Source organism: Agelaius phoeniceus, chromosome 18 (assembly GCF_051311805.1).
Source record: "Agelaius phoeniceus isolate bAgePho1 chromosome 18, bAgePho1.hap1, whole genome shotgun sequence".
In the NCBI taxonomy this organism is placed as follows: Eukaryota; Metazoa; Chordata; class Aves; order Passeriformes; family Icteridae; genus Agelaius; species Agelaius phoeniceus.
Window position 1 is genome coordinate 9,974,098 of NC_135282.1, and position 23,526 is coordinate 9,997,623.

At 59.3% G+C, this 23,526-nt stretch overlaps 5 protein-coding genes across 9 annotated transcripts in view; 1 reads left to right on the top strand and 4 right to left on the bottom strand.

Annotated features, from left to right (window-relative positions):
* TPCN1 (two pore segment channel 1) overlaps nt 1–3,720 on the bottom strand; it is a 42,564-nt gene extending 38,844 nt beyond the window's left edge. The window contains exons 1-2 of one of the 2 annotated variants that reach the window (XM_054645518.2): nt 3,562–3,720; nt 2,823–3,381 (exon numbers count right to left, since the gene is read on the bottom strand). In XM_054645518.2, coding sequence (XP_054501493.1) covers nt 2,823–2,934 — 112 coding nt within the window. In that variant the 5' untranslated portion in view covers nt 2,935–3,381; nt 3,562–3,720. The remainder of the gene's footprint in view (nt 1–2,822; nt 3,382–3,561) is intronic. The other variant, XM_077187634.1, reaches the window with a different exon arrangement.
* An 855-nt stretch (nt 3,721–4,575) lies between these two features.
* Nucleotides 4,576–8,508, bottom strand: RITA1 (RBPJ interacting and tubulin associated 1). Its single transcript, XM_054646025.2, is given in 4 exon segments — nt 4,576–7,431; nt 7,556–7,791; nt 7,794–7,908; nt 8,371–8,508. Coding segments are annotated over 3 exon segments (849 nt in total). The 5' UTR covers nt 7,872–7,908; nt 8,371–8,508; the 3' UTR covers nt 4,576–6,896.
* Nucleotides 7,783–13,323, top strand: DDX54 (DEAD-box helicase 54). 2 transcript variants are annotated; one of them, XM_054646027.2, is made up of 20 exons: nt 7,783–7,908; nt 8,371–8,524; nt 8,611–8,681; nt 8,759–8,944; nt 9,032–9,081; nt 9,190–9,231; nt 9,475–9,570; nt 9,663–9,784; nt 9,946–10,007; nt 10,129–10,260; nt 10,512–10,722; nt 10,988–11,122; nt 11,337–11,558; nt 11,648–11,721; nt 11,807–12,004; nt 12,164–12,306; nt 12,382–12,495; nt 12,581–12,685; nt 12,845–12,948; nt 13,027–13,323. In XM_054646027.2, exons 1-20 carry the CDS (start codon nt 7,870–7,872, stop codon nt 13,254–13,256), a joined length of 2,490 nt encoding a protein of 829 aa, XP_054502002.2. In that variant the 5' UTR covers nt 7,783–7,869; the 3' UTR covers nt 13,257–13,323. The 2 variants fall into 2 exon arrangements, with proteins under 2 accessions (XP_054502002.2, XP_077043748.1); XM_077187633.1 differs by having other exon boundaries at nt 7,846–7,914.
* Nucleotides 13,324–13,377: 54 nt separating this feature from the next.
* Nucleotides 13,378–16,183, bottom strand: CFAP73 (cilia and flagella associated protein 73). 3 transcript variants are annotated; one of them, XM_077187643.1, is made up of 7 exons: nt 15,656–15,949; nt 15,112–15,247; nt 14,877–14,981; nt 14,610–14,810; nt 14,303–14,518; nt 13,893–14,051; nt 13,555–13,796 (listed from the first exon to the last, which is right to left on the bottom strand). In XM_077187643.1, exons 1-7 carry the CDS (start codon nt 15,925–15,927, stop codon nt 13,701–13,703), a joined length of 1,185 nt encoding a protein of 394 aa, XP_077043758.1. In that variant the 5' UTR covers nt 15,928–15,949; the 3' UTR covers nt 13,555–13,700. The 3 variants fall into 3 exon arrangements, with proteins under 3 accessions (XP_077043756.1, XP_077043758.1, XP_077043757.1); XM_077187642.1 differs by having other exon boundaries at nt 14,303–14,524; nt 15,656–15,942; XM_077187641.1 differs by having other exon boundaries at nt 13,378–13,796; nt 14,303–14,524; nt 14,610–15,247; nt 15,656–16,183.
* Nucleotides 16,184–16,297: 114 nt separating this feature from the next.
* Nucleotides 16,298–22,996, bottom strand: VSIG10 (V-set and immunoglobulin domain containing 10). Its single transcript, XM_054645607.2, is given in 9 exon segments — nt 16,298–16,841; nt 16,957–17,117; nt 17,230–17,242; nt 17,859–17,969; nt 18,050–18,343; nt 19,102–19,383; nt 22,157–22,441; nt 22,655–22,755; nt 22,757–22,996. Coding segments are annotated over 9 exon segments (1,491 nt in total). The 5' UTR covers nt 22,933–22,996; the 3' UTR covers nt 16,298–16,773.
* Between the last annotated feature and the right edge of the window lie 530 nt (nt 22,997–23,526).

Consider the following 23,526-nt stretch of genomic DNA (forward strand, 5'->3'; position numbering starts at 1 on the left):
CACAGGGAGCACATTTTTCTGGATGTGGTCCGAATTCCTGTCAACTTTGCAGGATTCTGACCCTTTGTGGTGGCTGCAGATGGGAGCTCCCTGGAAGTCCTGAATCCCAGCACAAGCCAAGCAAGGCAGAGTTTAATATTTCTCCCCATGCAAGTATTTTCTCTCATTAAATGCTTAAGAGCTGGAGGATTTGGGAGATTAATTTTTGCAGCTGGACATTTTCTTTAAGAATGCAATTTTCCACACAATTTTCCTCCTTTAGCTCTCTTTTATTCTAACCCCAAGACACCCACTTACCCAGGAGAGGACTCTCCTTGCAAGGTTTGGCAAGGAATTCACTCCTGCACTTCAGTCCTTTCTTTTCACATCTGCTACAGGCTTGCTTTCAGAAAACCCTGTTTCTACTTATTTCCACCCAGAAACTTGTCTCCAGTTCCAGGCAATCAACACCAAGAATCCACAACTACAAATTCATTTATCCAAAGACCAGACTGGAACAAAACCAGACTATGGATAGGTGTTTTTTTTTTAATTTAAAAGCACAAGAAGTTCCTTAAAAACCACAAGAGCTGATCCACTGAACCCCAGAGGCACACAGCACTCAGTGACATGGTTGTGACATGAGAAGAATGGACTACAATTCAGAGGAGTTTGTGCACACAGGAACACAAAGCAAGGGTGAGATTTAATTATCAGCAACCTCAAACATGTGATTGAACAAGGGGCAGCCTCAGCCACTCTGTCCTTCCCCAGGTGTCACCTGGAGAGGATGGGGGGTCCTTCACTGCAGTCCCAGCCTGTTCTGGGGACTCAGCTCAGTGAAAGTTTTGTGGTTAATCTGCCATTGAATCCCTTGGAGTTGATGATGGCCAGGCACAGTAATGAGGGAGCTGCTCCTCCAAATTCTGGCTGAATATGCAATTATGAGAGTTTAAGCAAAGCCAGAAGGAAAAAGCCTCCTGACCTTCCTTGTCCCCATGTCCTCACCTTCACCCTGGCAGGCTCTCTCTCCCCTGCACTTCTCACACTTTCCCCCTGGAAAATAAAAGCTTCTGACTGAAAAGGTGACATCACACAGTTCTGTTAATGCCATTTCAGCCCTCAGCAGCCAAGGGGAGGCAGAGCAGAGGGGACACATTTGACTCCTCACAGCTTCCACGAGACACAACTTTGCTGCATTTCACAGCAGATTTTCTGTGCAGGCAAAGAGCAAAAGCTGGGCTACACGTGCTGGTTTTTAAACAAGCTTACTTTTGCCAGTGCTGCTGTCAGTGTGCTCACTCCCTGATTTAAGCTTCCCGCTTCCCAGAGATAAAGGTGCCTTTCAAGTTGTTGATGCCAGCCTTCCCCTCCTAATCCCTCATCCCACCCTGACTTCAGAAGGCTCTGTATCATTCCCCATTGCTTCCAGAGCATAAGCTTTATATTTCTGCAGCAAATCCAACTTTAACAGTGATTAAAACATACAAATAAGAGACATTTCATTTGAAGGATGCCAGGAAATGAGTTCTCAAAAACCACACAGCGATCCTGTAAGAAGCACAAAATTGGTCCCTAAAGAACCTCCCTGTATTTCAATGTGGAGAACTTTATTTATTAATACATTCATTCTCATGCCTGTGCTTTAACACAGTCATGCTGGCTTCCAGCAATTGTTAAGCCTCACACAACTTCTTCTTTGAAGGGATGGGAGGCGAGGGAAAGAAAAGAGGGAAGAGTGATTAAAATTAGTCACAAGGAATCCTATAAATACACCCGTGGATGGAGGAAGAAATCTCTCTTCTATTTAACTTAAAAATAGAGGGCTAAACTTTAAAAGACAAACAGATGGGATGAAGCAAGGATAAAACAGAGCTCAAAGAAAGTCAACTGGGCAATTTATTCAGGGATCTGTATTGTGGGGTGGCAGAGGAGGAGGAGGAGGGGGAGGGAAGAAGAATCTTGATTATCCAAAATTAATTCCTGGGTTGGGAAGCCATAAGGGAACTCATCTTATTGCTAGAGGTATTAAATCTCAGAGGCAGTATGGCACAGAGCTATAACATGGAAGAAAGGGATGCCTGGCCAGGAAACAATGCATTTGTTCCAAAAGTTCAGCCTGTGGCAGCAAGGGCTGGATCACAAGAGCTGTGTGTGTGCACCTGCAATTGGAAGTCGTGGGGATGTGGTGGACAAAACTGCACAGATCCATCCACGAGGTGTAACACCAACCAGAAACTCTGTGAACACACTCAGACACATCTGCTGCCACATCCAGCCTGCTGCAGGGCGAGGGCTTTAATGAAGGCACACTGAGGAGAAAAGCAAAGCTTCTGAGGCATGGTGGCTGCTGTTTTCCCCCTGCCAGTGCTCATAGGCTGGCAAAGCCCCACTGAACAGCACATACTGTCTAAAACTACTGCAGGCTCTTTGATAAGAGCACAACAAAGACGTGGAAGGCATTTATCAATACTTCTCTTCTTGGAAAAATCAGGATGTAAACTAGAAACAGACAAAACAAGCCTCACGAAGTGCAGATGTTTACGGTGCTAGGAAAAGACATGAGATAACTGCAGTGGGACAGCGCCAAGGGAAGGACAGCGCGCAGGAAAGGGCTTAAGGTCATGGGGGAAACCACAAAACTGTGTGGTACAAACAGCACTGGTGGGACCTGTCCGGCCCCGCGGTGTCACAGGGAGCTGTGAGCAATAAACGAGCGGCAGCAGCCGGACCCGCTGTTACCGGGCAGCCCCGACACCGAGCCCAGCTCTGCCGGTCCCAGCGGGAACAGCGGCCACCCCAACGCGACAAACCCCGTGCGGGCAGCGACAAAGCGCTCTTACTTTCGTTGGGCAGCTCCTCCCGGTCCGGCTCATCCAGAGGGGCTGAGGCGCTGCTCCCGCTGTCGTCCAGGGTGAGGATCAGCGGCACATCATCGTCCATGCTCACCGCCATGCCGTCCCTCCGGCGGCGGCCCCGGGGCTCTCCGCAGCTCTCTGGGGCGGCGCGGGTGTCAGCAGCTCTGCCGGGCCGGCCCGAGCCCGGGGCGGCTTGCGGGGCACCGGGACACCGCGCTGCGCGCACCCATCTCCGGACAGCGCCGAGCTCCCTGAACAGCGCAGGACAGCGGGATCAGCGGGGCCGTGCGGGTTCGGTGGGGCCGTGAGGGCTCAGCTCACACGGCGGGGCTGCCCCTCCCGGCCGGGGCACGCAGCACGAACCGCTCCTGGGCGAGCTGCTGGTGCCGCGGCTCCGGGAGCAGGGCCGGCATGGCGCTAGGTGTCCCGGGCACACATGGCTCCGTCCGTGCCCCGCAGCACCCGGGGCCGCCGGCAGTCCGCGCACATCAAGTTCCCGGAGCGCTTTTGCGAACTGCGCGATGCCACAAGGTCACGGACTGCTCTAAAAGGTGATGGAAAAGGAAGATGAGGCAGGCCCAGGACAGCGACACGGGGACAGCTCACAGCCGCTGTCCCTGTCCGGTGAGAGGGACACCGGCACGCCGCTGTCACCGCGACGGGGAGGCCCGGCCCGGCGCCCTCCCCGCGCCCTCCTCCCAGCCCTGGTGAACCCGCTCCTTACCAGCCCCCTTGCCCGCGGCCCCGGGACTCTCCGGACCCTCCAAACCCCCCGGGACCGCCCGGCCCGGGACCCCCGCACCCCCCGGCCCGGCCCGGCCCGGCCCCTCCGAACCGGCGCCCGCAGCGACGCGGCTCTTCCGCGCCCCGCCCCCCGCCTCCCATTGGCTGCTACAGCACGGGCCCCGCCCAAGGAGGCGGGACCTCGCGGCTCCCGCCAATCCGCGTACACAGCCTGCCCCCACCGCCTGCCAGAGGATCCGCGCTAACCCCGCCTCCCCTCCCCGCCTCACGCACTTCGCCTCGCCATTGGATAGAAGCGCTGTCCCTCAAGACAGATGGGCGTGCCGATTGGTCCGAGGTGGCGGGGGTGGGCTCTGGGGGAGTGAAGCGGGGGCTGCCATTGGCTGTGCTGAGGCCCCGCCCCAAGGTCAGGCAGGAGAGGAGCGGTCACCGGGCAACGGCGGAACGCGGGCGGGAGCGGCTGGGGGACCGAGGGGAGCGGGCCCGGGACCCCGCGGTGCTCCCGGGCCAGGACAGCCGCTTCTCCCCGGGCCGCACGGAGAAGAACAGGGTCTCGCTGTGCGCAGACCCTGCTGGCGGTAGGAACGGGTCGGGCCCGAGTGCAGCCCAGCCGTGCCCTGGCACAGTGGGTGCCGTGAGGGGCATCCAGCAGCGCTGGCTCTCCAAAGGTCCTGCAGGACACGAAGCCTGCCAAGGTCAGCTCTGCCAGCTCTGCTGCTTTTGGAGGGTCCCGCTCCAGCCCAGTGCTCCGCTGGTTTCAGTGGAAAGCAGCCCTGCAGCAACACAGCTTCAACCCCCAATAAGCAACAAGGCAGGGTGGGGTCAGAGGTGGAGAGTGAGATTTGTGTCAGTGCTGAGCAGGCAGAAAAACGAGAGCAGCAGCAGGGAGGATCCCCAGCTGGGTACAGGCCTCTGTACCAATAACTCTGGCCTGAGCTGAGCACCAGTGACAGGCTGGACTGCAGGGAGGAAACAACTGGACATTTCCCCCACCTCATTTCATTCAGATTTAATGTGGGTTTTTTTCACGTGAGCACCAGCTCCAGCAGTAACAGAGCAGCTTTTGCTCTCATGCTGGACTGCACAGCTCTGGCAGAACAAGAGGACAAGGCAACAGTAAAGCACCAATGTGAGTGAGAATCATGGAACAAAATGCAAACAACACATTTATACTTAAACAACATTGTCCTCACGTGTAAATAGCAAGAAGTGCCAATTCTGACCTCCTGGAAGGCCTTGGTGACAACCTGGGCCAGTGTGGGACAGCAAAGTGTGGCTGATGAGATGGGCTCTAGTTTCCCCCACTGATTCCTCAGACCCTGAGCACAGCAGTGGGGGTAAAGTGGCCAATCCTGGCCACACAGGCCACTGTTAACTCGATTTTCAGATTAAATCTCGCCTTATTTTAAGAGGCTTCCCTTAGACTCCAGGGCAGTTCCCCCAGTTTGCTGAGATCTCGCCTCTCTGGATCTCCCACGTGCTGCTGAACAGCATTCCTGCTCCCGTGTCAATCCTCAACCCTCTTGTCTCCATCTAGTGTCCAAACCACATCTGGGCTCTCTCCCAGCCCAGTGACACCTGCAGCCTTCACAGCTTGCACATCACTGCGCCTACATCCCAAACACAGCTGATCAGGCCGGGATTGACACCAGAACTGCCAACCCCTCCTCTGAGAAGGCCACAGTTGTTTCCTGTCCCTCCAATTTTACCCCAAGTGGAGAAGAGCTGCTGGATTGCCTCAGTGGGAAGCCTAGGGAGAGATCTCAGAGCTTGGAGTGAATCACAAGGATCCTCACTCACCTTCTCAGGTTTTAATAATGTCAGGTTATGCTTGCTTCCTGTCAGTCCCAGAAATGAGCAGAAATTCCCCTCAGTGCAGGCTCCTGGCTGGCTCCAGCTCCACCTGCTGGAGTGGGTCAAGGCTCCATCCTGCTGCTGCTCAAGGTGCAATAAAATCATTTCTGGGGGCAGAATGATGCTCTTAACCTTGGGTGAATGTGAGTGTTTCCCTCAGCATGGGAGGGCTACCAAACTCCCAGTAACCCTAGCAGCTCCTCACTGCAGCCTCCCTCCCCAGGGAGCAGTGACTGCAAACCCACATCACCCACCCCATGTCCTTTATCCACCTCCATACACACAGAGCTGCTCTTTCCCACCTCAGCAACTGAAGTGGAGGAGCTTTGGAGGTGCACAGGTCCCTCAGCAGTATCCCACAGATCCCAGATTTGTTTCAGAGCACTTATTTGGTGACACCGTGGCACTGCTGTGAGCACCTCACAACCCTGAGCCACACAATTATGGATCTACTCAGCACCACCTCATCACCACGAGCTGCCAAAATCCCTGGACAGATCCTTGTGTGTCACAAATCCCATCCAGCTGGGACCAGGGCAGTGTTTTCCTCACCTCTGTGCTCGTCCTCCCTCGTCCTGCTTTGTCAGAGGAGTCCATAAGATGTTGGTGGCACAAAGCAAGGACAGCAGGGAGACACCAAGGCACATCCTGTGCATGGAGGCAGAGGGAATGGAGCTCATTTCCTGGAGAAGGGAACCTTTGGGAGGGCCTCAGCAGCCTCTCAATACCTGCAAAGAGGAGGCGGCCATGAGGGCTGGGCCAAGGTTTGTGCTCACGAAAAGACACAAAATCAAATTAGAAAAGCTCTGACTAGATAAAGGGAAAATTTCCACCCTGAGGACAGTGGAGCAGTGGGAAGGAGGCCAGAGAGGCTGTGCAGCCTCTGTTCCTAGGGGTTTCCACCACCTGACTGGACCTGCCTCAAGCAGGTCAGACAAGGGATGTCCTGCATTCCTGCAGGCACGAGCACAGGTGGGATGGAGCAGGACTGCTCTCAGCAAAGGTCCCTGTCAGGCCCTCAGACCCCAACTGCCCCAGCCAGACTCACCTGGGACCCCACCCCAGCAGCACCCCCTGTCCTGGGAGCTGCACAGCCCCTGCCTGTCCCCACAATGTCCCTGTACCTGTGCCCGGACAGGCCCTGCACTGCACTGGGGGCACTCCTGTCTCCTGCTGCTCCAACCTCCCAGCTGGATTTCCCAGATAGCAGGAACCTCCTCTGACACCCCTGCACATCACGGGGTGCTGTTCCCACCAAGGCTCTCCTGCTCTGGTGCCACGGGTGTGCCCTGAACCAGGAGGTCACTGCTCCCAGCACTGTGGTCGCCTCTGGCTCCTGGCTTGGCTTCCAGCACGGAACAGCCCCATCCTTTGTTTCCAGCCATGGAAAAGCCCAGGGTCCTGGTAGGCTTAGCCTCAGGCAGAATAAGGCTGGATGTACATCCAGAGGGACACTTGGCATCACTTCCAGGGGGGTCTGGCTGTGCAGCCACCTCCTGCCTTGGCATTCCTGGGCACAGGAGATCCGGACACGCTGTTGGACCGACCCCTCACCAGAGGGCCCTGGGGGGCAGCAGGGGTTGTTGGAGCGCTCTGATTCTTCCACCTTTCTGTGCCGAGGCTGGAAGAAAGGCGAATCCTGTCCGGGGGGGTGCTCAGCCGGCTGACAGACTGGGAGCGTGCTCTGCCAGGAGCAGCCCAGCCTTTGGGGCCAGCATCGCTCCCGGGGTGTCTCCAGGCACACAACTTCTCCCTGTGGCCGGGCTCGGATGTGGCCGGGGGCGCGGAGGCCGGGGGATGGACGGCTCGCAGGGGAGCGCCCCGGCGGTGTGGGGAGACGCCGGGCTGGCTCTGGGGGACGGGCGGGGGGCTCCAGAGCAGCGAGTGGAGCTTGGCTACATCTTCCTTCTTCATCCGCGGAGCTGCCCAGGCAGGACCCTGCGGACTGGCACCGAACAGGGACTCGTCACAGAAGGACGGAGCGTGGCTTCGGGACCTTGCAGGGCGACAAGCGGAGAAACACGGGCTGGTTACAGCGGGGGAAGGCAGAGGGGGAGCCGAGGGGCTCCGCAGGGCACCGACGCGGGGCAGCGGAGGGAGCGCCCCGCGGCACGGCTCACCTGCACTGGCTGCCGGGCCGGGAGCCGCGCGCTGAGGGAGCCGCCGGAGCCGCCCAGGGCGGCGGGAAGGCGGGCGGCGGCGGGCGGGCCCCCGCGGGCCGGCCGAACAGCGACTCGTCCACGAAGGACGGCCGCACCCGGCGGCGGCCCCGGGGACCCCGCGGAGGGCGGGCGGCGGCAGCCGAGCCACCACCGGCCGGGGCCGGACCTGCCGCCCGCATGGCCGCGGCCCCGGGGCGGGCTCGGACCGGGCCGGCCCCTTCCGCCCCTTTCCGTCCCCGCCCCCGACACGTGGATCCGCCGCCGGGACCGACATGGCGCCGCGAGCCCGCCGCCAGCCCCGCGGAGCGCCGGTACCGGCGGGAATGGGACGGGACTGGACGGGGCGGGGCGGGGCGGGAGCGGGGTGGAAACGGGCTGGGCCCGAGCGAGGCGTGTCCCTGCGCCCCGTGTCCCTGCGCCCGGTACTGCGGCCCCGGTGTCCATGTGCCGGTGTCCACAGTACCGGTGTCCTTAGTGCCAATGTCCCCTGTGCCTGTATTCCTGGTACGCGTGTCCCCAGTACCAGTATCCCCACGACCAGTGTCCCAATGCCGCTGTCCTGAGCACCCGTGTCCCAGTACCCTAGTCCCCAGTACCCGTGGGCCAATACCCTTGTCTCAGTACCAGTGTCCCCAGTACCCTTGTCCTAGTGCCAGTGTCCCAATACCCATGTCCCAGTGCCAATGTCCCCAGTAGCCACAGTCACCAGCACTGGTGGCCCTGCCTGCCATGCCGACAGTGCAGAGCTGCAGTGACCTGACCCATCACCACAGCCAGGTCCCCAGGTGCCTGCGACCCCACTGCCCGCCTTCCCTACGGCCACCGAAGAGGACGATGGCGCCGACGCTGATGCTGAGCTGGACACTCAGGCCATGGTGCGGGCCCAGAACCAGAAGAAGAAGAAATCCGGGGGCTTCCAGTCCATGGGTGCGTGTGAGGCAGGGGACAGCTGTCCCTGGGACAGGGACTGTCCCCTCCTGCCCATGCCCCCTCACTTGTCCCTGTTCCCCCAGGCCTCAGCTACCCTGTCTTCAAGGGCATCATGAAGAAGGGCTACAAGGTGCCCACGCCTATCCAGAGGAAGGTGAGCCTGGGGAGCGGTGGGGTCCCTGTCCCAGGGGGTGGCAGTGGGACAGTGACAATGACAATGGTGTCCCACAGACCATCCCTGCCATCCTGCGTGGCCGGGATGTGGTGGCCATGGCCCGGACGGGCAGTGGGAAGACGGCCTGTTTCCTCATCCCCATGTTTGAGCGGCTGAAGGCGCCCAGCCAGGCCGGGCCACGCGCCCTCATCCTCTCACCCACCCGGGAGCTGGCCCTGCAGACCCTCAAGTTCACCAAGGAGGTACAGGGACATGGGGATGAGTGGGAACAATGGGGACAATGGGTTTGGTTCTACATCCCACCAATATGTTTATTGCTTGCCCTGCAGCTGGGCAAGTTCACTGGCTTGAAGACAGCCCTAATCCTGGGAGGAGACAAGTAAGCTGTCCCCATGTCCCCTCCAATCCCTGCTTCCCTGAGCCTCCCCAAAACCTGGTGAGGGGCTGAGCTGCCTGGTGCCACCCCAGCCTCTCCCCTCTCTCACAGGATGGAGGACCAGTTTGCTGCCCTGCATGAGAACCCTGACATGTGAGTGGGGCACAGGGAAGGGACCCAGTGGGGAAATGGCCACCAGCCATCTGGGAACATCACTGGTGTTTAGAGCTGGTGTGCCTGATGGGCATTCCTGGTGTTCCCTTGGAGCAACTTCCTGTGGGACAACTGGGTCTCTATTGTGTCATCTTTGGGTTGGATTTGGGACCTGCTCCCAGGATGGTGTGGGGACACTGTCTCCCCCTTGGCCTGGTCCTGTCACCCTCTCTGTCCCCACAGAATCATAGCCACCCCTGGGCGCCTGGTGCACGTGGCAGTGGAGATGAAGCTGAAGCTGCACACCGTGGAGTACGTGGTGTTTGACGAGGCCGACAGGTCAGCAGGGCTGTCCCCAGGGCTGGCAGTGTCCCCACACGGGTGAGAGGCCCAGGGAGGGACCTGCCATGTCCCATATCCCCTCCCTGCAGGCTCTTTGAGATGGGCTTTGCTGAGCAGCTGCAGGAGATCATTGCCCGGCTCCCGGACTGCCACCAGACCGTGCTGTTCTCCGCCACGCTGCCCAAGCTGCTCGTCGAGTTTGCCCGGGCTGGTGAGGACCTGGGGCAGGTGGCACAGGGGACAGGGACACGGCACAGCCCCACAGCCAGGCCAAGCCTAGCACTGGGAAAACCAGGCTGGATTAATGCTGGGCCAAGCGGGTGTCCCCAGCAGGACACCCCTGAGTGACCCATGTCCTGTGTGTCACCACAGGCCTCACTGAGCCCATGCTGATCCGCCTGGATGTGGAGTCCAAGCTGAGTGAGCAGCTCAAGGTGAGATGGGGGAATTCAAGAGGGGCTTTGTGCCCCCTACCCGCTGCAAGCCCCCTGCTGCTGAGGAGGGGACGAGGGTGGCAGTGGTGGCACGGGGCTGAGCGCTGCCCTCGTGCTGCAGCTGGTGTTCTTCCACGTGCGTGGGGACGACAAACCGGCCGTGCTGCTCCACCTGCTCCGCAGCGTGGTGAAACCCCAGGACCAGACAGTTGTCTTCGTGGCCACCAAGCACCACACGGAATATCTGAGGGAGGTGAGTGGCATTTGGGGGTGCCCATGTGGGCTCTGCAGCCATGGCAGGTCCCTGCTGGAATCTCTCCCTCTGTTTCACTGGGTTGAAAGAGAAATCTCAGAATATGTCATCATGGAAGTGCTGCATCCATTCACCCCTCAGAGAGAGGAGGGAGCACTTCAGGATTTGGAGGTGCAGGTGGCCACTCTGGAGTCTCTGGCCCTGTCTCTCTGCTGAGGGAACATCCATCCAATCTTCTCTCCCTTTCCCAGCTGCTGATGGCACAGGGCATCCGCTGCACCCACATCTACAGCTCTCTGGACCAGACTGCCCGCAAGATCAACATTGCCAAGTTCTCCCAGGGCAAGTGCCCAGTGCTGCTGGTCACCGATGTGGCTGCCCGGGGGCTGGACATCCCCATGCTGGACAATGTCATCAACTTCAGCTTCCCTGCCAAGGGCAAGCTGTTCCTGCATCGTGTCGGTGGGTGCCAGTGCCCTCACTGTGTTGTGGTATTGAGGGACACACTGGGGACAAAGCAGTGTCAGGGTCCCTGATGTCCCAGCTGGACTGTGAGGGCTCTTGGGAGCAAGATTGGTACCTTCCCTGTAGAGTTTCCCCTTGCTCCTTGCCAGCCATGCCCCTATGGTAAATGTCACGTGTGTAGACTACCAGGGACACCGGGGATCCCTTGCCTGGGTGGGGCCAGGCTGGGCATGGTTTCCCATTGTCCTCTTGCCCGTGCCAGGTCGTGTGGCCCGAGCTGGCCGCAGTGGCACTGCCTACTCGCTGGTGGCTCCCGACGAGATGCCCTACGTGTTCGACCTCCACCTCTTCCTGGGGCGCCCACTCGTCCTCGCTGGAGCCCAGGAGATGCCTGCAGGTGAGGGGTGGCTGTGTGGCCACTGGGGTGTTCTCCTTGGCCAGTGCTGGAGTTTGTGGTCTTGTGGTGGGGAAAATGGGGTGTTGAAGGCTGTGATACACTCTGTGTGTGGTGGATGCTGGTTGAACTGTGCCGAGCTCCCTGGAGCTGTCAGCTCTGCTGTGAGAAATGCAGGCTGGGTGCCGGGGAGGTGACACACTGCTCTGGGCTGCAGATGCTGGCGGGGTCCTGGGCCGTGTCCCACAGAGCCTGGTGGATGATGAGGAATGCCTGCTGCTGACGGACCACGAGAGCTCTCTGGAGCTGCGCAGCCTCCGCCGCGTCGCCGACAATGCCCACAAGCAGTACCTGCGCTCCCGGCCCGGCCCCTCGCCCGAGTCCATCAAGAGGGCCAAGGACCTCGATGTGTCCCAGCTGGGCATGCATCCCCTCTTCAGTGAGTGCTGGGGGGATGCCAAGGGAGGGGACCCCATTGCCCTCCCCATGACACTGATCTGTGCCCCTGTCCCTGCCTGCCTTCCCCAGGAGCTCGCTTTGAAGACACTGAGCTGCAGAGGCTGAAGTTGGTGGATAGCATTAAAACCTACAAGTCCAAGGCAGTGAGTTGAGATGGATGGGATGGGAGGGGATGGGATGGGATGCCCATGTGGCTCACTGGGAATGATGCTCCTGCCCTGGGGACAGACCATCTTTGAGATCAATGCCACGTCCCGGACACCGGCCAGCACCGTGATGCGATCAAAGCGGCGCCACGACCATGCTCTGATCGAGAAGTTCCAGCGTGGGCAGCAGGAGAAGCGGGCAGCAGCACTTAAAGGGCAGGGGATGTGCCCAGCCCCTCCCGAGCCCCAGGATGGGGAAGGAGAGCAGGAAGACCTCCAGGTAATTGGGTCATGGATGCAGGAACTGCTCTAGAGCTGCCTTAGCCCGGTGCTGGCAGCACCAGGGCCCCAGATTGTGCTGGACTTTTGAGGTTGGTGCAGAGACTTGTGGGGATATTAGGAGGATGTGGCTCCTGAACCCTCCACTGTCCCCATCCAGGATGTGTTCTCCAATGTGGGGGGCCAGAAGCGAAAACGGGGCCGAGGAGAAGATGGTCCCAGGAAAAAGCCGCAGCAGCCGGCACAGCAGGCTGAGGACTTCTACATCCCATACCGGCCCAAGGACTTTGAGAGTGAGCGGGGGTAAGTTTGGGGGGGCTCCTGCTGCTATCCCCTCCCAGCCTGTGTGGGGGCTGCTCTCATCACCCCCCTTGGCAGGCTGAGCGTGGGCGGCGAGGGCAGCGCCTTCGAGCAGCAGGCGGCCGGGGCTGTGCTGGATCTCATGGGCGATGAGAACCACAACCTCAACAAGAACAAGCAGCTGCTCAAGTGGTGAGTGGGCTTTGCCCATGGGCTGGAGGGGAATCAAGACTGGGGGTGGCACTGCTTGGTCCCACCACCCTTCTGTCTCTCTCAGGGACCGCAAGAAGAAGCGGTTTGTGGGGCAGACGGGCCAGGAGGACAAGAAGAAGGTGCGGACGGAGAGCGGGCGCTACATCAGCAGCTCCTACAAGAACAACCTGTATCCTGCCATGGGCACTGCTGGAGCAGGGCTGGACCTGTGTGTCAGGGCTCCATCCCCTGCCAGGGCAGCAACCAGGGGAGGGAGCACAGTCTGATAACCACAGCACAGGGTGAAGTGAAGAGTCCCCCACATGTTCCCTTAACCCACCCAATCCAGCTATGAGAAGTGGAAGCAGAAGTACAAGGTTGACGAGCGGGATGAGGATGAGGAAGGGCCACGCAGCAGGGAGCAGTTCAGAGGGAAGCACAGGCGTGGGCACGGTGAGTACCCGAAACAAGCCACAGAGCCCTGCACTGTTCCCCTCAGCCTGGCTCTGAGCACAGCCCTGTCCCCTGCAGGCACAGGCCCTGGGCAGCCCCCGGCGCAGGGCAGGGTGCGCTCGGAGCTGAGGAACAAGCAGCAGATCCTGAAGCAGCGCAAGAAGGCGGCCAAGCAGCGCTTCCTGCAGAGCGGGGGCCTGAAGCGGCTGCGGGCGCGCGGGCGGCAGCGCGTGCAGGAGCTGCGGCTCATGGCCTTCGGCCGCCGCGCCGGCCCTGCCAAAAAGGGCAAGCTCAGGAAGAGGGTGTAGGGCACGCGTCCCCTGGGCCTGGGCTGGGAGCTGGGCAAGGGGACAGTAAATATTGGTTGGTTTTGCATCCCAGCTTCTGTGTGTCCTTGCTCCAAGCATCGTGCCTGGGGTGATTCTTTCCCTAGAGCCACAAGAAGAAGCAAGTGCTGTGCTGCATGGCTGGGTGTATTTTGATGTGATGCACCTTCAGAGATGCCAACAGCAGCTCCCTCCTCCTCATCCTCCTGCCTGGCGTGCTCTGTGCAGGAGGGAACCTCGGGAGTGCCCTGGCCCTGCCTGGGTGTGATGCCACCCCAGTGTGCCACCCACTGCCATCCATGTTGCCTCTTGACATGGGGTTTCCAGACTTGCAGGGAATTATCTCCAGCTCCATGGGTCCTGTGGCTCCATGCTGGCCCTGGCAGCCCCACCCCAGCCCCAGGAGCAGGCAGGTGTCCCCAGGGGCTATTCCTGGCCCCGAAGCAGCCTGGCACTCCTGTGGTGCTGTGGGTGTGTGCCAGTGGCACAGATGCCACCCAGGGCCTGCATGCAGAGCAGCACCTGTGGAGATGGGAGACTGCTGCCACAGCCATCCAGGGATGTAAGTGCCCCTGTGTGTCCCCAGCCCCACTGTCCTGGGGAGAGTGTTGTGCTGACCATGTCCAGCTGGGCCTTTGTATCCTCCTGGGCTCTGTCCGTGGGGATCCTGAGCTGTGCTGTGGTTTGCTGGAAGAGGTTCAGCACAGCCAGCTTGATCTGCCCCAGCAGCAGGGTCTTCTGGGTGGCTGTGCTCTGGATGCGGGTCCAGCAGGACTCCTGGGGGACAGAGGGAGCTCCTGGCCACTGCCCTGTCTCCTTCTGTGCCCCCTAGGCCATGCCTGAGGGACCCAGGAGTCCTGGCTGTGTATCCCCCCCATGCAGAGCTGCTGCTTTTTGGGCATGTGAGGATCCTCAGCTCAGCCCAGAAGCGTGCAGCCACCACACGGGGCATCTCCTTGTGCAGCACACCTGGGGTCTGTACTGCCCCCTCCCCCTGGGGGTCCTGGGGCACCCCACATCCCCCTTACCCACTGGAGCACATCCCGGCGGGCAGCCTCCAGGCGTGTGTGGAGCCGGGCCAGCTCGTTCCTGGTGCCCAGGAGCTGGGTGCTGCTCTCCTGACGGTACCGCTGGAGCTGTGCCCTGCCCTGGGCCAGCTGCTCCTGCCCGGCTTCTGCCTCCCGTGCCAGGGCTGCCCGCACCTCCGCCAGCACCCCGAAATGCACCAGCATGGCCGGCACGTCCTGGAACTGGGCGGTGGGAGGCGGCTGAGGCCGGAGGGATGGCCCCTCCAAGGGGCTTGGGGACACGCAGGGTGGCACCGCAGGAGCTCACCTGCCCCATCCTGGCCAGCACGTCCCGCAGGTAGTCCCCGAAGGGCCGGAGGCTCCGCAGGCGCCGGGCCAGGCGCTCCCGGTGCCGCAGCAGCCGCTCCATCTCCCGCTGCAGCCGGGCGCTCTCCGCTCGCTCCGCCGCCGCCCGCGCCCGCTCCTCGCCCTCCCGCCGCAGCGCCCGCTCCCGCCGGGCCGCCACCGCCTGCACGGGGGCACGGGGTCAGCGGGGACCCTCCGGCCGGCCCGGCCCCGGCCCCCGGCCCGGCACCTTGAGGAAGGACTCGAATCTGAGCACGGCGTCGCGGTGCTGCTCTTGCCTCCGGGCCAGCTGCTGCCGGCGCTGCGCCAGGCGCTGCATCCGCTGCTGGAACTCCTGCGGGATGGCAGGGCGCCGGGAGCATCGCCCACGCTTGTGGGCACCTGAGGGGAGCTGGGGACACCCCTGCCAGCCCCTTGTCCCCACGGCACGCCTGCAGCGCCCGGGGGGCTGGGGCCGCCCTCACCTGCCGCTGGTTCTGCAGCTCCCGCTCCGCCTCGGCCGCCTCCCGCCTCTTGAGGAGCACACGGGTGGATGGAGGCAGCGTGGCGGGGCCCCGCGCTGCCCCCGTCCTGCCACGGGCTGCGTGCAGCTCGGCCGGGCTGCGGAGGGAAAGCCTGGGCAGGGCATCTGCCACCGTGCCACGGGCAGGGCTGCCAGGGGCCGCCGCTGTGCCTGGCCCGCTCCCCCGGGTGCCAGGAGGCACACAGCCTTAGCCCTGCCTGCATTCATGCTCTTGCCCTCCCGCTTCAGCCTCCCCTATTTGGAGCCCCCCAGCACCAGTGCTGTTCCCTAGGGAAGGACAGGTGACACCACAATCTCAGCTTTCTTGTTAGACCCCGGGGAATCCCCCTGCATGCCCCCAGCCCGTGGCTGCAGTGTCTTCTCCTTCCTGACAGCCATCCCGGAGATGGGAACACCAGCCGAGATCACGGGGCACGCAGGACATTGCTGGCCTGGTGCCAGCCCTTTGGTCACTGCCATGGGGAGGTCAGAGGGGTGTCACTCACAGCAGCCGCAGCTTGTCCCGGAAAGCCTCTCGCACCCGCTCCGCCAACTCCGGGTCCATCTCGGCGGTGCCTCCTCCTCGCCCGAGGAGCTGGGGCCGGGACAGCCGAGGTGCTGGCAGCACAACAGAGTTGCCAGGGGCAGCCAGAGGCTCCCGCAGCTCCCGGGGATTTTCCTGGCTCGGCTCCGAGCGCCGCTGCGAGGGCGCGGTGCGGGGCACAGGGAATGCACCAGGGCTGCCTGCAGGGGGGCTCCCGCTCTCAAACCATCCCATCCTTCCACCCACACTCCGTTCCCTCCAGCCCTCAGATCCTGCTCCAGCCCCTCAGAACCTTCAGAGACCACTGTGCACAGCCAGACCCCAGCACCATCCCCAGCCCTCCCTGTGCCCCCCGGTCTGCTCCAGCTCCCACTGTTCTGACACCCCAGGGATGGCTCAGACCCCCTGACTTCACTCACAGCACAGACCCTGCCTCTCTCTGCATGTGCCAGGAGTGCTTCCCTTCTGCACAAGCCATCAGATCCCCCTGTGTGCTGTCAGGTCCCCTTTGTCCCCCTGTATGAGTGCTCATGTCCCTATTACCCTACACCCACACAAGGAATAGATTAACTCCTGACGTGGACACAGAGCAACACTGCAGAAGGAAGAGGAAAAAAAAATATTCATAATACAAACAATTCAGCCTTCCCAGAGTCAGTGTCAGCCATGTCCTGCTCACACAGTCCTTGTTTCTTCCCTCGCCCCAGGACCACTGTGGCCCTGGGGTGACTTTGTCCATCCCAGAGCTGCTCATTGGGACTGAGCCAAAATCTCACATGGGAAATTTGAGTCCATTACAGGCATTGAAGTGAGGGGGTGCTCCCATGCTCTGCCTGTGCTGGGTGCCACCTTGTTTTAGGGACACCCAAGACAAGGAGGAAAATGGAAGAGAGAAGAAATGGAGAACCATGACTGGAGAAGGATGGAGTGAAACTGTAGAAGTGGCAGGTGGAGAGAGAGGTGCCTGAAGTGTCCTGGGACAGGGCACTGACAGCCTGTGCTCAGCCACACACAGTGATGGCCTGCTTGCTGCTGGATTCCAGCTGGAGCTCCGTGTGCTTCCTCAAGGAGGGACAGAAGCTATGAGCCTCGTGCCTCTTCTCTCACTTCCTGTGCAGAGACCCCACTGTGGAGCTCGTCATCGTCACCTACACAGGGCACAGAGCAGCAGCATCTCAGCTACAACAGCCATCAAGAATTCCTCCCTCCCTGGCAGCTGCTCTGGGAAGAGCCAGAGCTCAGCAGGGAGCAGGGGCTCCTCACCTTCTGTGAGGTGGTTCAGGTGAGCAGCCTGGGCCCTGCTCCCACCCACCAGCGCCATGGCCTCGTGCTCGCTGCAGCTGCTCAGGGCCTCCTCAGACCCCTTCCCCTCCTCGTCGTCTTCAGAGTCCACCAGCACTAGGACATCCCCTGAGTCTGCATTCCTGGGAAGAGCAGAGCAAGCTGGATGAAAGGGTGAGGAGAGCCTGTTCCCTGCCCTACAGGAAGGCTGAGTAGTGATGCCATGAGGGGCTGGGTTGAGGAATGTCAACTCACCTGAATGCAGCACCTGAACGGGAGAGAAAAGAGAGACAACATTAGAAACTGCCCCTCTGTATGGTAGCAGTGTGCCCCTGAATGGGGAATCATGAGCACTGACTCTGTGATTGCAGAAGGCAGATCAGTGCTCTATTGGTACCACACTATACTATATGAAAAACCCACCACCCTTGCCAGTCTGATACACACACATGGAGCTAATTGGTCAATTAATTAAAACCCTATCACCAGAGTCCAATTAAGGAATCACTCTTTGGTAAACAATCTCCATAACACATTCCACATGGGCACAACAACAGGTGCAGAGATTAAGATAAGAATTGTTTTCTCTGAGCTTTCTCACAGCTTCCCAGGAAAATCCTGGGAGAGAATGATGTCTCTCTCTGTTCAGAAGATATGTGATCACCATACCTTTGGGAGTGCCACTGGTTTTACTGGACTGGACAACCCCTGCCAATCCTGTGCCTCCCCCAAGGGAGCCCCAGGCAGCTCCAAGCAGAGGCACAGACTTGGAGGTGACCTGCCCAGACATGGCACAGGCAACCCTGACTGAGTACAGCACACGGGGAGGGACAGGTGGGTTGGGGTTGGGGACAAAGCCCCAGGAAGGAGGAACCAATCCCTACCTCTGAGGCACAGGAGGGGATTGTAGTACAACACAACCCCAGTGACAGTGAGAACAGTCAGGAGAGACAGCACCACCACGGCACCCACGACCCCAACGATGTTCACCGGCTCTGCAGAGAGGGGACACAGCTGGATGAGGGATTCTCAGGTGTGCAGCACCCCCAGGCCCTCCTGCCACAGCCCCACTCACGTTTCACCGTGAGGCAGACGAAGAGCTCCCTGAGCCCCACGGGGTTCTGGGCCTTGCAGACGTAGCAGCCCCCATCAGTGGCCTGGGAGCAGTTCTGGATGGTGAGCCGGGACACGTTGCCCTCCTGGGTGATGAGGAACCTCCCCCCAGGCTGGATCTCCTCCTCGGGCTGGGAGATGTCCCTGAGCCAGCTGAGCCGAGCTGCCGGCGTGCTCTCGGTCACCCGGCAGGTCAGCGTCACGTTGTCACCCACAAAGCAGGTCTGAGGGGGCTCAGACTCCAGGGAAGGGAGCTCTGAACAGCCCCGGGGCAAAAGGAAACAAAAACAGGAGTCAAGGAGGGAATGGAGGCAATTAACATAACGAGCAATCAAGCTTCTGGCTGATTAATAATCATTAACAGAAGGGAGGCAGGCAGGAGTCTGGGAGTGGAGCGCTATGGGTTTGGCATTTGGCTCACTCAGGAGCCTCCCAAGGGGTGACCTGAGCAGCTTTCATGGTGCTCAGTCCCTTCTGACACCTGTCTGCACATCCCCAGGGAAAAATGGTCTGAGGGTAGCCAGCAGGCAGGTGGCAGAGAGGAGAAGAGCAGCCCAGGCATTATTTCCCTTGGGATCAGCAGAGCTCTTTGTGAAGCCTTGACAACCCTTGGAGGATAAATACAGCCCAAATTTTCATCAGCCACTCAGATCCCCGAGATGCCTGAAGGGCACACAAAACCCTTAAACCCACCCTTACCAAACCTCATCTCAAGCTGCCCACAGCCCCCAAACCACCTCTCACTGTCACACAGGTGTGTGGGAGCTTTCCACAGGTAAAAACACTGCTGGGGCCCCTGAAGATTGGCCCCAAACACAGCTCACCTACAGCTCTGCCATGATGGAGCTCAGCTGCAGGACATCTGTGCCTTGTGCTGCACTTGTGTGCCCTGCCATGCCACCTCCTGCCTTCCCTGACCTCCTCAATGCTCTGGAGAGCAGGGAATGACCAGGATACCCACCTGCCCCCATTCACCAGCTTCATTAGCAGTCAATGAGGCAGCAATCCACTCACTTATCTCCACAGTGCAGGCAGGCTGCTCCTGCTTCACCACGTGGCTGCCCACACACGTGAAGACTTTCCTGTGGGCGAGGTGGGAGCTGTTCAGGGTCTCCACGTGGGTGTCTGAGGAGCTGGTGGAGCTGATGACCCAGCTGGAGTTCTCCAAATCCTGCCCCTCTTCTCTCCAGTGCAGGGTGGGGTGGGGGTACCCTCCAGGCCAGCTGCAGAACAGCTGCAGCATCAGCCCTGATGAGGAGCTCTCAGCCCAGCACTTTGGGGCTGCCTGTGGTGGATCTATCAGCAAGGACAGCACGTGGTCAGAAACACTTGCAGGGCTGGAATTCATTTGTCATCATCCCTCTTGAAAAATCTTTCCTGTTTCCCTGCCAGTCTTGCTCCCTGACCTGCATCCCACAGCCCCAGGTGTGCACAGCTGTAAGAGACAGCCAGCAGGGACCAAGAGAGGCTGTGACAGTCCCCACAGCCAAGCCTTGAGGGAGGGAAAAAATTATTGCCACAGCTTTATCCAATGGAAATGAGATAAACACAGCAGGAGAATGAAATCCCACTGCCCTGGTCCTCATGGCACAGCTACCACTGAGTCATCACTTGAGAGCAAGGCACAGTCCTGGCTCTCTCCCAGCTGCTCCTTCCACACACAGATCCACCACACACGTGCTGATTTAACAGCCAGAGGGATTCTGGACTCTGATCCAGGCAGGATTAACACACTGTGCCCATGCAATGCTGAACAAGACCCCACCAAGAGATCCAACCAAAACAAGCCCCACACCAGAGGTGTCAGAGGGATGTCTGAGGCTTATTTTGGGGAGCATTTATTCAGAGGACTTTGAAATTACTTGAATTAATTAAAAAACCATCATGGCAAACCCTCATGTGAGCTGCAAGAACACACCTTCCTGGGGCTCATCTCTGCAGGAACTGTACACACACCTCAGGTGATCTTTGAAACCACTCAGCTCTGGCAAGAAAGTTCTCTGCAACACTCCCTGTGTCCCACCTCTGGGGAGGATCAAACCGATCCCAAACCCTGGCTGTGGTTAATAGGGCATCCTGTCAGCCTGAACCAGCACAAACTGCCCCACATCAATGGGGCACAGCTCTGTCAGGATGTCCAGGTGGACACAGCTCTGTCAGGATTTCCAGGTGGACACAGCCCCTCCAGGATGTCCAGGTGGACACAGCCCCTCCAGGATGTCCAGGTGGACACAGCCCCTCCAGGATGTCCAGCCAGAGCTGCACTTTCTGTGCTGAGCTCAGGAACAGCCTCCTGAACCCATCAGCTTTACATCCTGAACTCCCAGGCTCTCCCAGCACAATCTGTCTAAAGAAATCTGCTCCCACAAAGTTAACAAACCAAAAGCCTAAAAATCTCCACCCTCTCAACCTCACAAAGCAGCAGCAAAAAGGACCTGTTGTGGTTTGACCCCCAGGAGAGCCAACAGTTCTTGCATCAACCCACACACAGATGTGCCAAGGAATCCCTGGAGGTGTGGAACTGCATGTCTCCTTCACAGGTGCTTCCCATCCAAAACAAACACAGAACCACAGCCCAAGGCAGGGCTGCACCTTTGTCCTGTCACTAGAATGTTTACTGCTTGTGGGGTTTTCAAAGTGCACTTTCCAACAAAAAGAGAACTTTTTGGTACCACCCATGGGATGGGCTGAAGACTGTCAGCTGGTTATTCCCACAAAAACCTCTACATATCCTGGGAGGCTCTTCCACAGCAGTGCCAAGTCCCTGTCCAAAATTTGCTCCAGGTCAGGATAAGATGTTCCACCAACAGGGGTTGTAAAAAAATGGGGGGCCCTGCTAGAGGTCAGAGGTAAAACTTCTAACTTTTACTGATGCTCCTCCTGCTGAGCTAAAGCATCTCCAGAAATCTCCTCCTCACCTACCAAAGGCTATGCCCACATCACCTTTGTTGTACTCAGACATTAGTGATACAATTCATTCCAGACTAATAAATGAAGTCCACAGTGCGGCTCCAACACTTGGCACCCCATAAATATGTTTTGCTCCCAAGTGTTCTGCCCCAGTGCTCCAGATTTGGGGCTGCCCACTCCTCAGCCCAGTGCCTACATATCTATTCCCTGAAGCAGCCTGGGGTTCAACCCTTCCACACCCCCATCTGCACATTCTTTGCTGCAGGAAGAGAATTTTTATTCCTGTAAACTTTCAAGAGGTTAATCTGTACAGAACAGGTGCAGTGTTTACACACAGGTAGAAGGTAGGAACACCCTCAAGGCAAACAGGTCTCACACATGGAAAGAGCAGCAAGAAAGGAAAGGGCCAAGGGAGTACAGAGGGCCAAAATGCAGCAGATTTTCCCTCTTCTCAATCCTGAGGGGACTAAGAGCAGTACCAGATCTGGAGGGGGCTGTTCCCATGGAATACATGAGGGCAAAATAATGGTCCCTGGCAGAAGCAGGAAGGATTAACTGGCTGGAGTGCTTTCCAGCCTGACTTCCACCTGTGCTCTGAACATTTCTAAGGGAATGAATGGATGAAATAGACATGGAAAAGGGAGACAGCACCAGAAGACACAGAAGGGCTGAAAGAACTGGCCTGTGCTGATAACAGGTACACTCTCAGAACACTGCTCCCCACATAAACCTGAGGAATTTCATGCTTCCATCAATGTAAGACTCCTCAGCTGGGAAGAGTTCTCCCACTAAAAGGATGGCACTGAGGAATGGCACAGCACATCTATCCTAACAAGGGAAAGCAGGCAGCAAGCAGCAGCCCCTACCCCAAGGTTTATGGAGATTAGCTACAGAGAATGGAAGATGTGCCCAAAAACTCGTTTATCATCGGCAATGAAGAAGAAACACAGCGAGGACTTGAAAGCTGGCATTTCCCCTGCACATGCTAGATCTATGACAGATCATTTGGACACACATTTTGGTGCTTGTGAGCAGATGTGAGAGATTCTGCACCATAAAGCCGTTTGCACCTTCTAAATATTATCTTTCCACCAGTGCCAGATGAATCTGGGGATGTGGGAGGCCGAGGGGAGGAAGCCCAGCTGTGGGGATGACTTACTGGCCACCAGGAGCTGCACCTTGTGCTCGTGGTCCGTCTTGTTCAGCACTTCCCTGCAGGTGTAGTTGCCCTCGTCCTGCACACGCAGCTCGGAGATGCTCAGGGAGCTGTTGTCCACCAGGGAAAAGCGGACATCAGGGGGGAAGGAGACCCTCGAGGAGAAGAGAGGTGGGAAGGACTGCGGATCCCCTTGGAACCAGACCACCTCGGTGGCTTCCTTGGACACGTTGCGGCATAAGAGGAGGACGCTTCCTCCCACCTGCCCAAAAACCACTTCATCTGTTCCTGCAAGAGAGAGGGGACGGCGTTAGGGATGGAGGGAATGGGCAAAGCCACCTTCTACAGCAAAGACCTGGATATTTGGTCTGTGTCAGCCTTCCTGGGGTGCTTGTTACGGGACTGCTGAGGGACCTCTGAGGTGACTAAAAACCACCAGCGCACAGCAGGATCAGGAAAAGGGACACAGCTCCCTGCTCCCCTCCCCTCAGCCCGCACTACCTGCGGCCTCCCGGCGCGGCACCAGCCTCCAGAAGCAAAGGGCGAGGACGAGCCGCGCCGGCGGCATCCCGCCGAGGCGCTGCATGGCTGTGCGCCGCTGCCGGAGCCCCGCGGAGGCGGTGCTGCCCGGCCACCGCCCCGGGGACAGGCCTGGGGAGGGCAGACGGGCGTGCCCGGCCGGGGGGACCCGCCCGCCAGGCCCGTGAGGGGCCCGTGATGGGGTTCGTCCGTCCAGCAGGTCCCGCCGCCTCACAGCCGCCGCTTTGGGCAGCCGCCATCTTGGGACCCCCCCCTCCCCCCGGGGCTGCCCGCCATCTTGGGGTCACCTCACCCCCCCGTCGGCCACGGGGGGCGGCCCCAGCAGAGCGGGGCCGGCGCTGCCCCCGGTGCCGCCCACGGACCGGGAGTGTTTGAACCGGAGAGCGCGGTGTGCGCTGAGGGGTGTTCTCTGAGCTGTAAGCGACCTACACATCCAGAGAACTCCTCTAGTCTACCCACTTAGAGACACCGCACAAACCGAGGAGCGGGAAGAGCAGAGATAAATGATTGCTCCTCTGTGTAACCCCGCAGCGGGGACCATAACTGTGCAACTATCCTCGGGTTTCTCCAGGACACCTTACACATGGCAGCTTGAAAGCACAAAGGCGTGTGTGAAGCAGAGCGCTGAGACTCACAGGGTTGCCCACTGGGCCTTGGTACATTAATTATTAATTAACCTAATTAGCGGTAGGGGCGACAGTGCTGGCCCAGGTAACCGGAGCTCGGCCGGCCCCCCTCGGCTCCGCCTGGGGGCGCCATAGAGCTGGCGCGGGAGAGGCCGGCGGTGCGTCTCCACCAATGGGAGGGGAGCATAGCGGCGTCTCCACCAATGG

What these genes read in the sequence shown, in the direction of transcription:
- DDX54 (XM_077187633.1), top strand. Translation starts at nt 7,870, where the DNA reads ATGGCGCCGCGAGCCCGCCGCCAGCCCCGCGGAGCGCCGGTACCG. An exon ending in CGGGGGCTTCCAGTCCATGG is followed by an intron (nt 8,525 to 8,610) that starts GTGCGTGTGAGG and finishes CTGTTCCCCCAG; the next exon opens with GCCTCAGCTACCCTGTCTTC. An exon ending in GCTGTTCCTGCATCGTGTCG is followed by an intron (nt 10,723 to 10,987) that starts GTGGGTGCCAGT and finishes TGCCCGTGCCAG; the next exon opens with GTCGTGTGGCCCGAGCTGGC.
- CFAP73 (XM_077187641.1), bottom strand. Translation starts at nt 15,927, where the DNA reads ATGGGATGGTTTGAGAGCGGGAGCCCCCCTGCAGGCAGCCCTGGTGCA. An exon ending in TGCTGGCCAGGATGGGGCAG is followed by an intron (nt 14,525 to 14,609) that starts GTGAGCTCCTGC and finishes CCCACCGCCCAG; the next exon opens with TTCCAGGACGTGCCGGCCAT. An exon ending in GCCGGGATGTGCTCCAGTGG is followed by an intron (nt 14,052 to 14,302) that starts GTAAGGGGGATG and finishes TCTGTCCCCCAG; the next exon opens with GAGTCCTGCTGGACCCGCAT.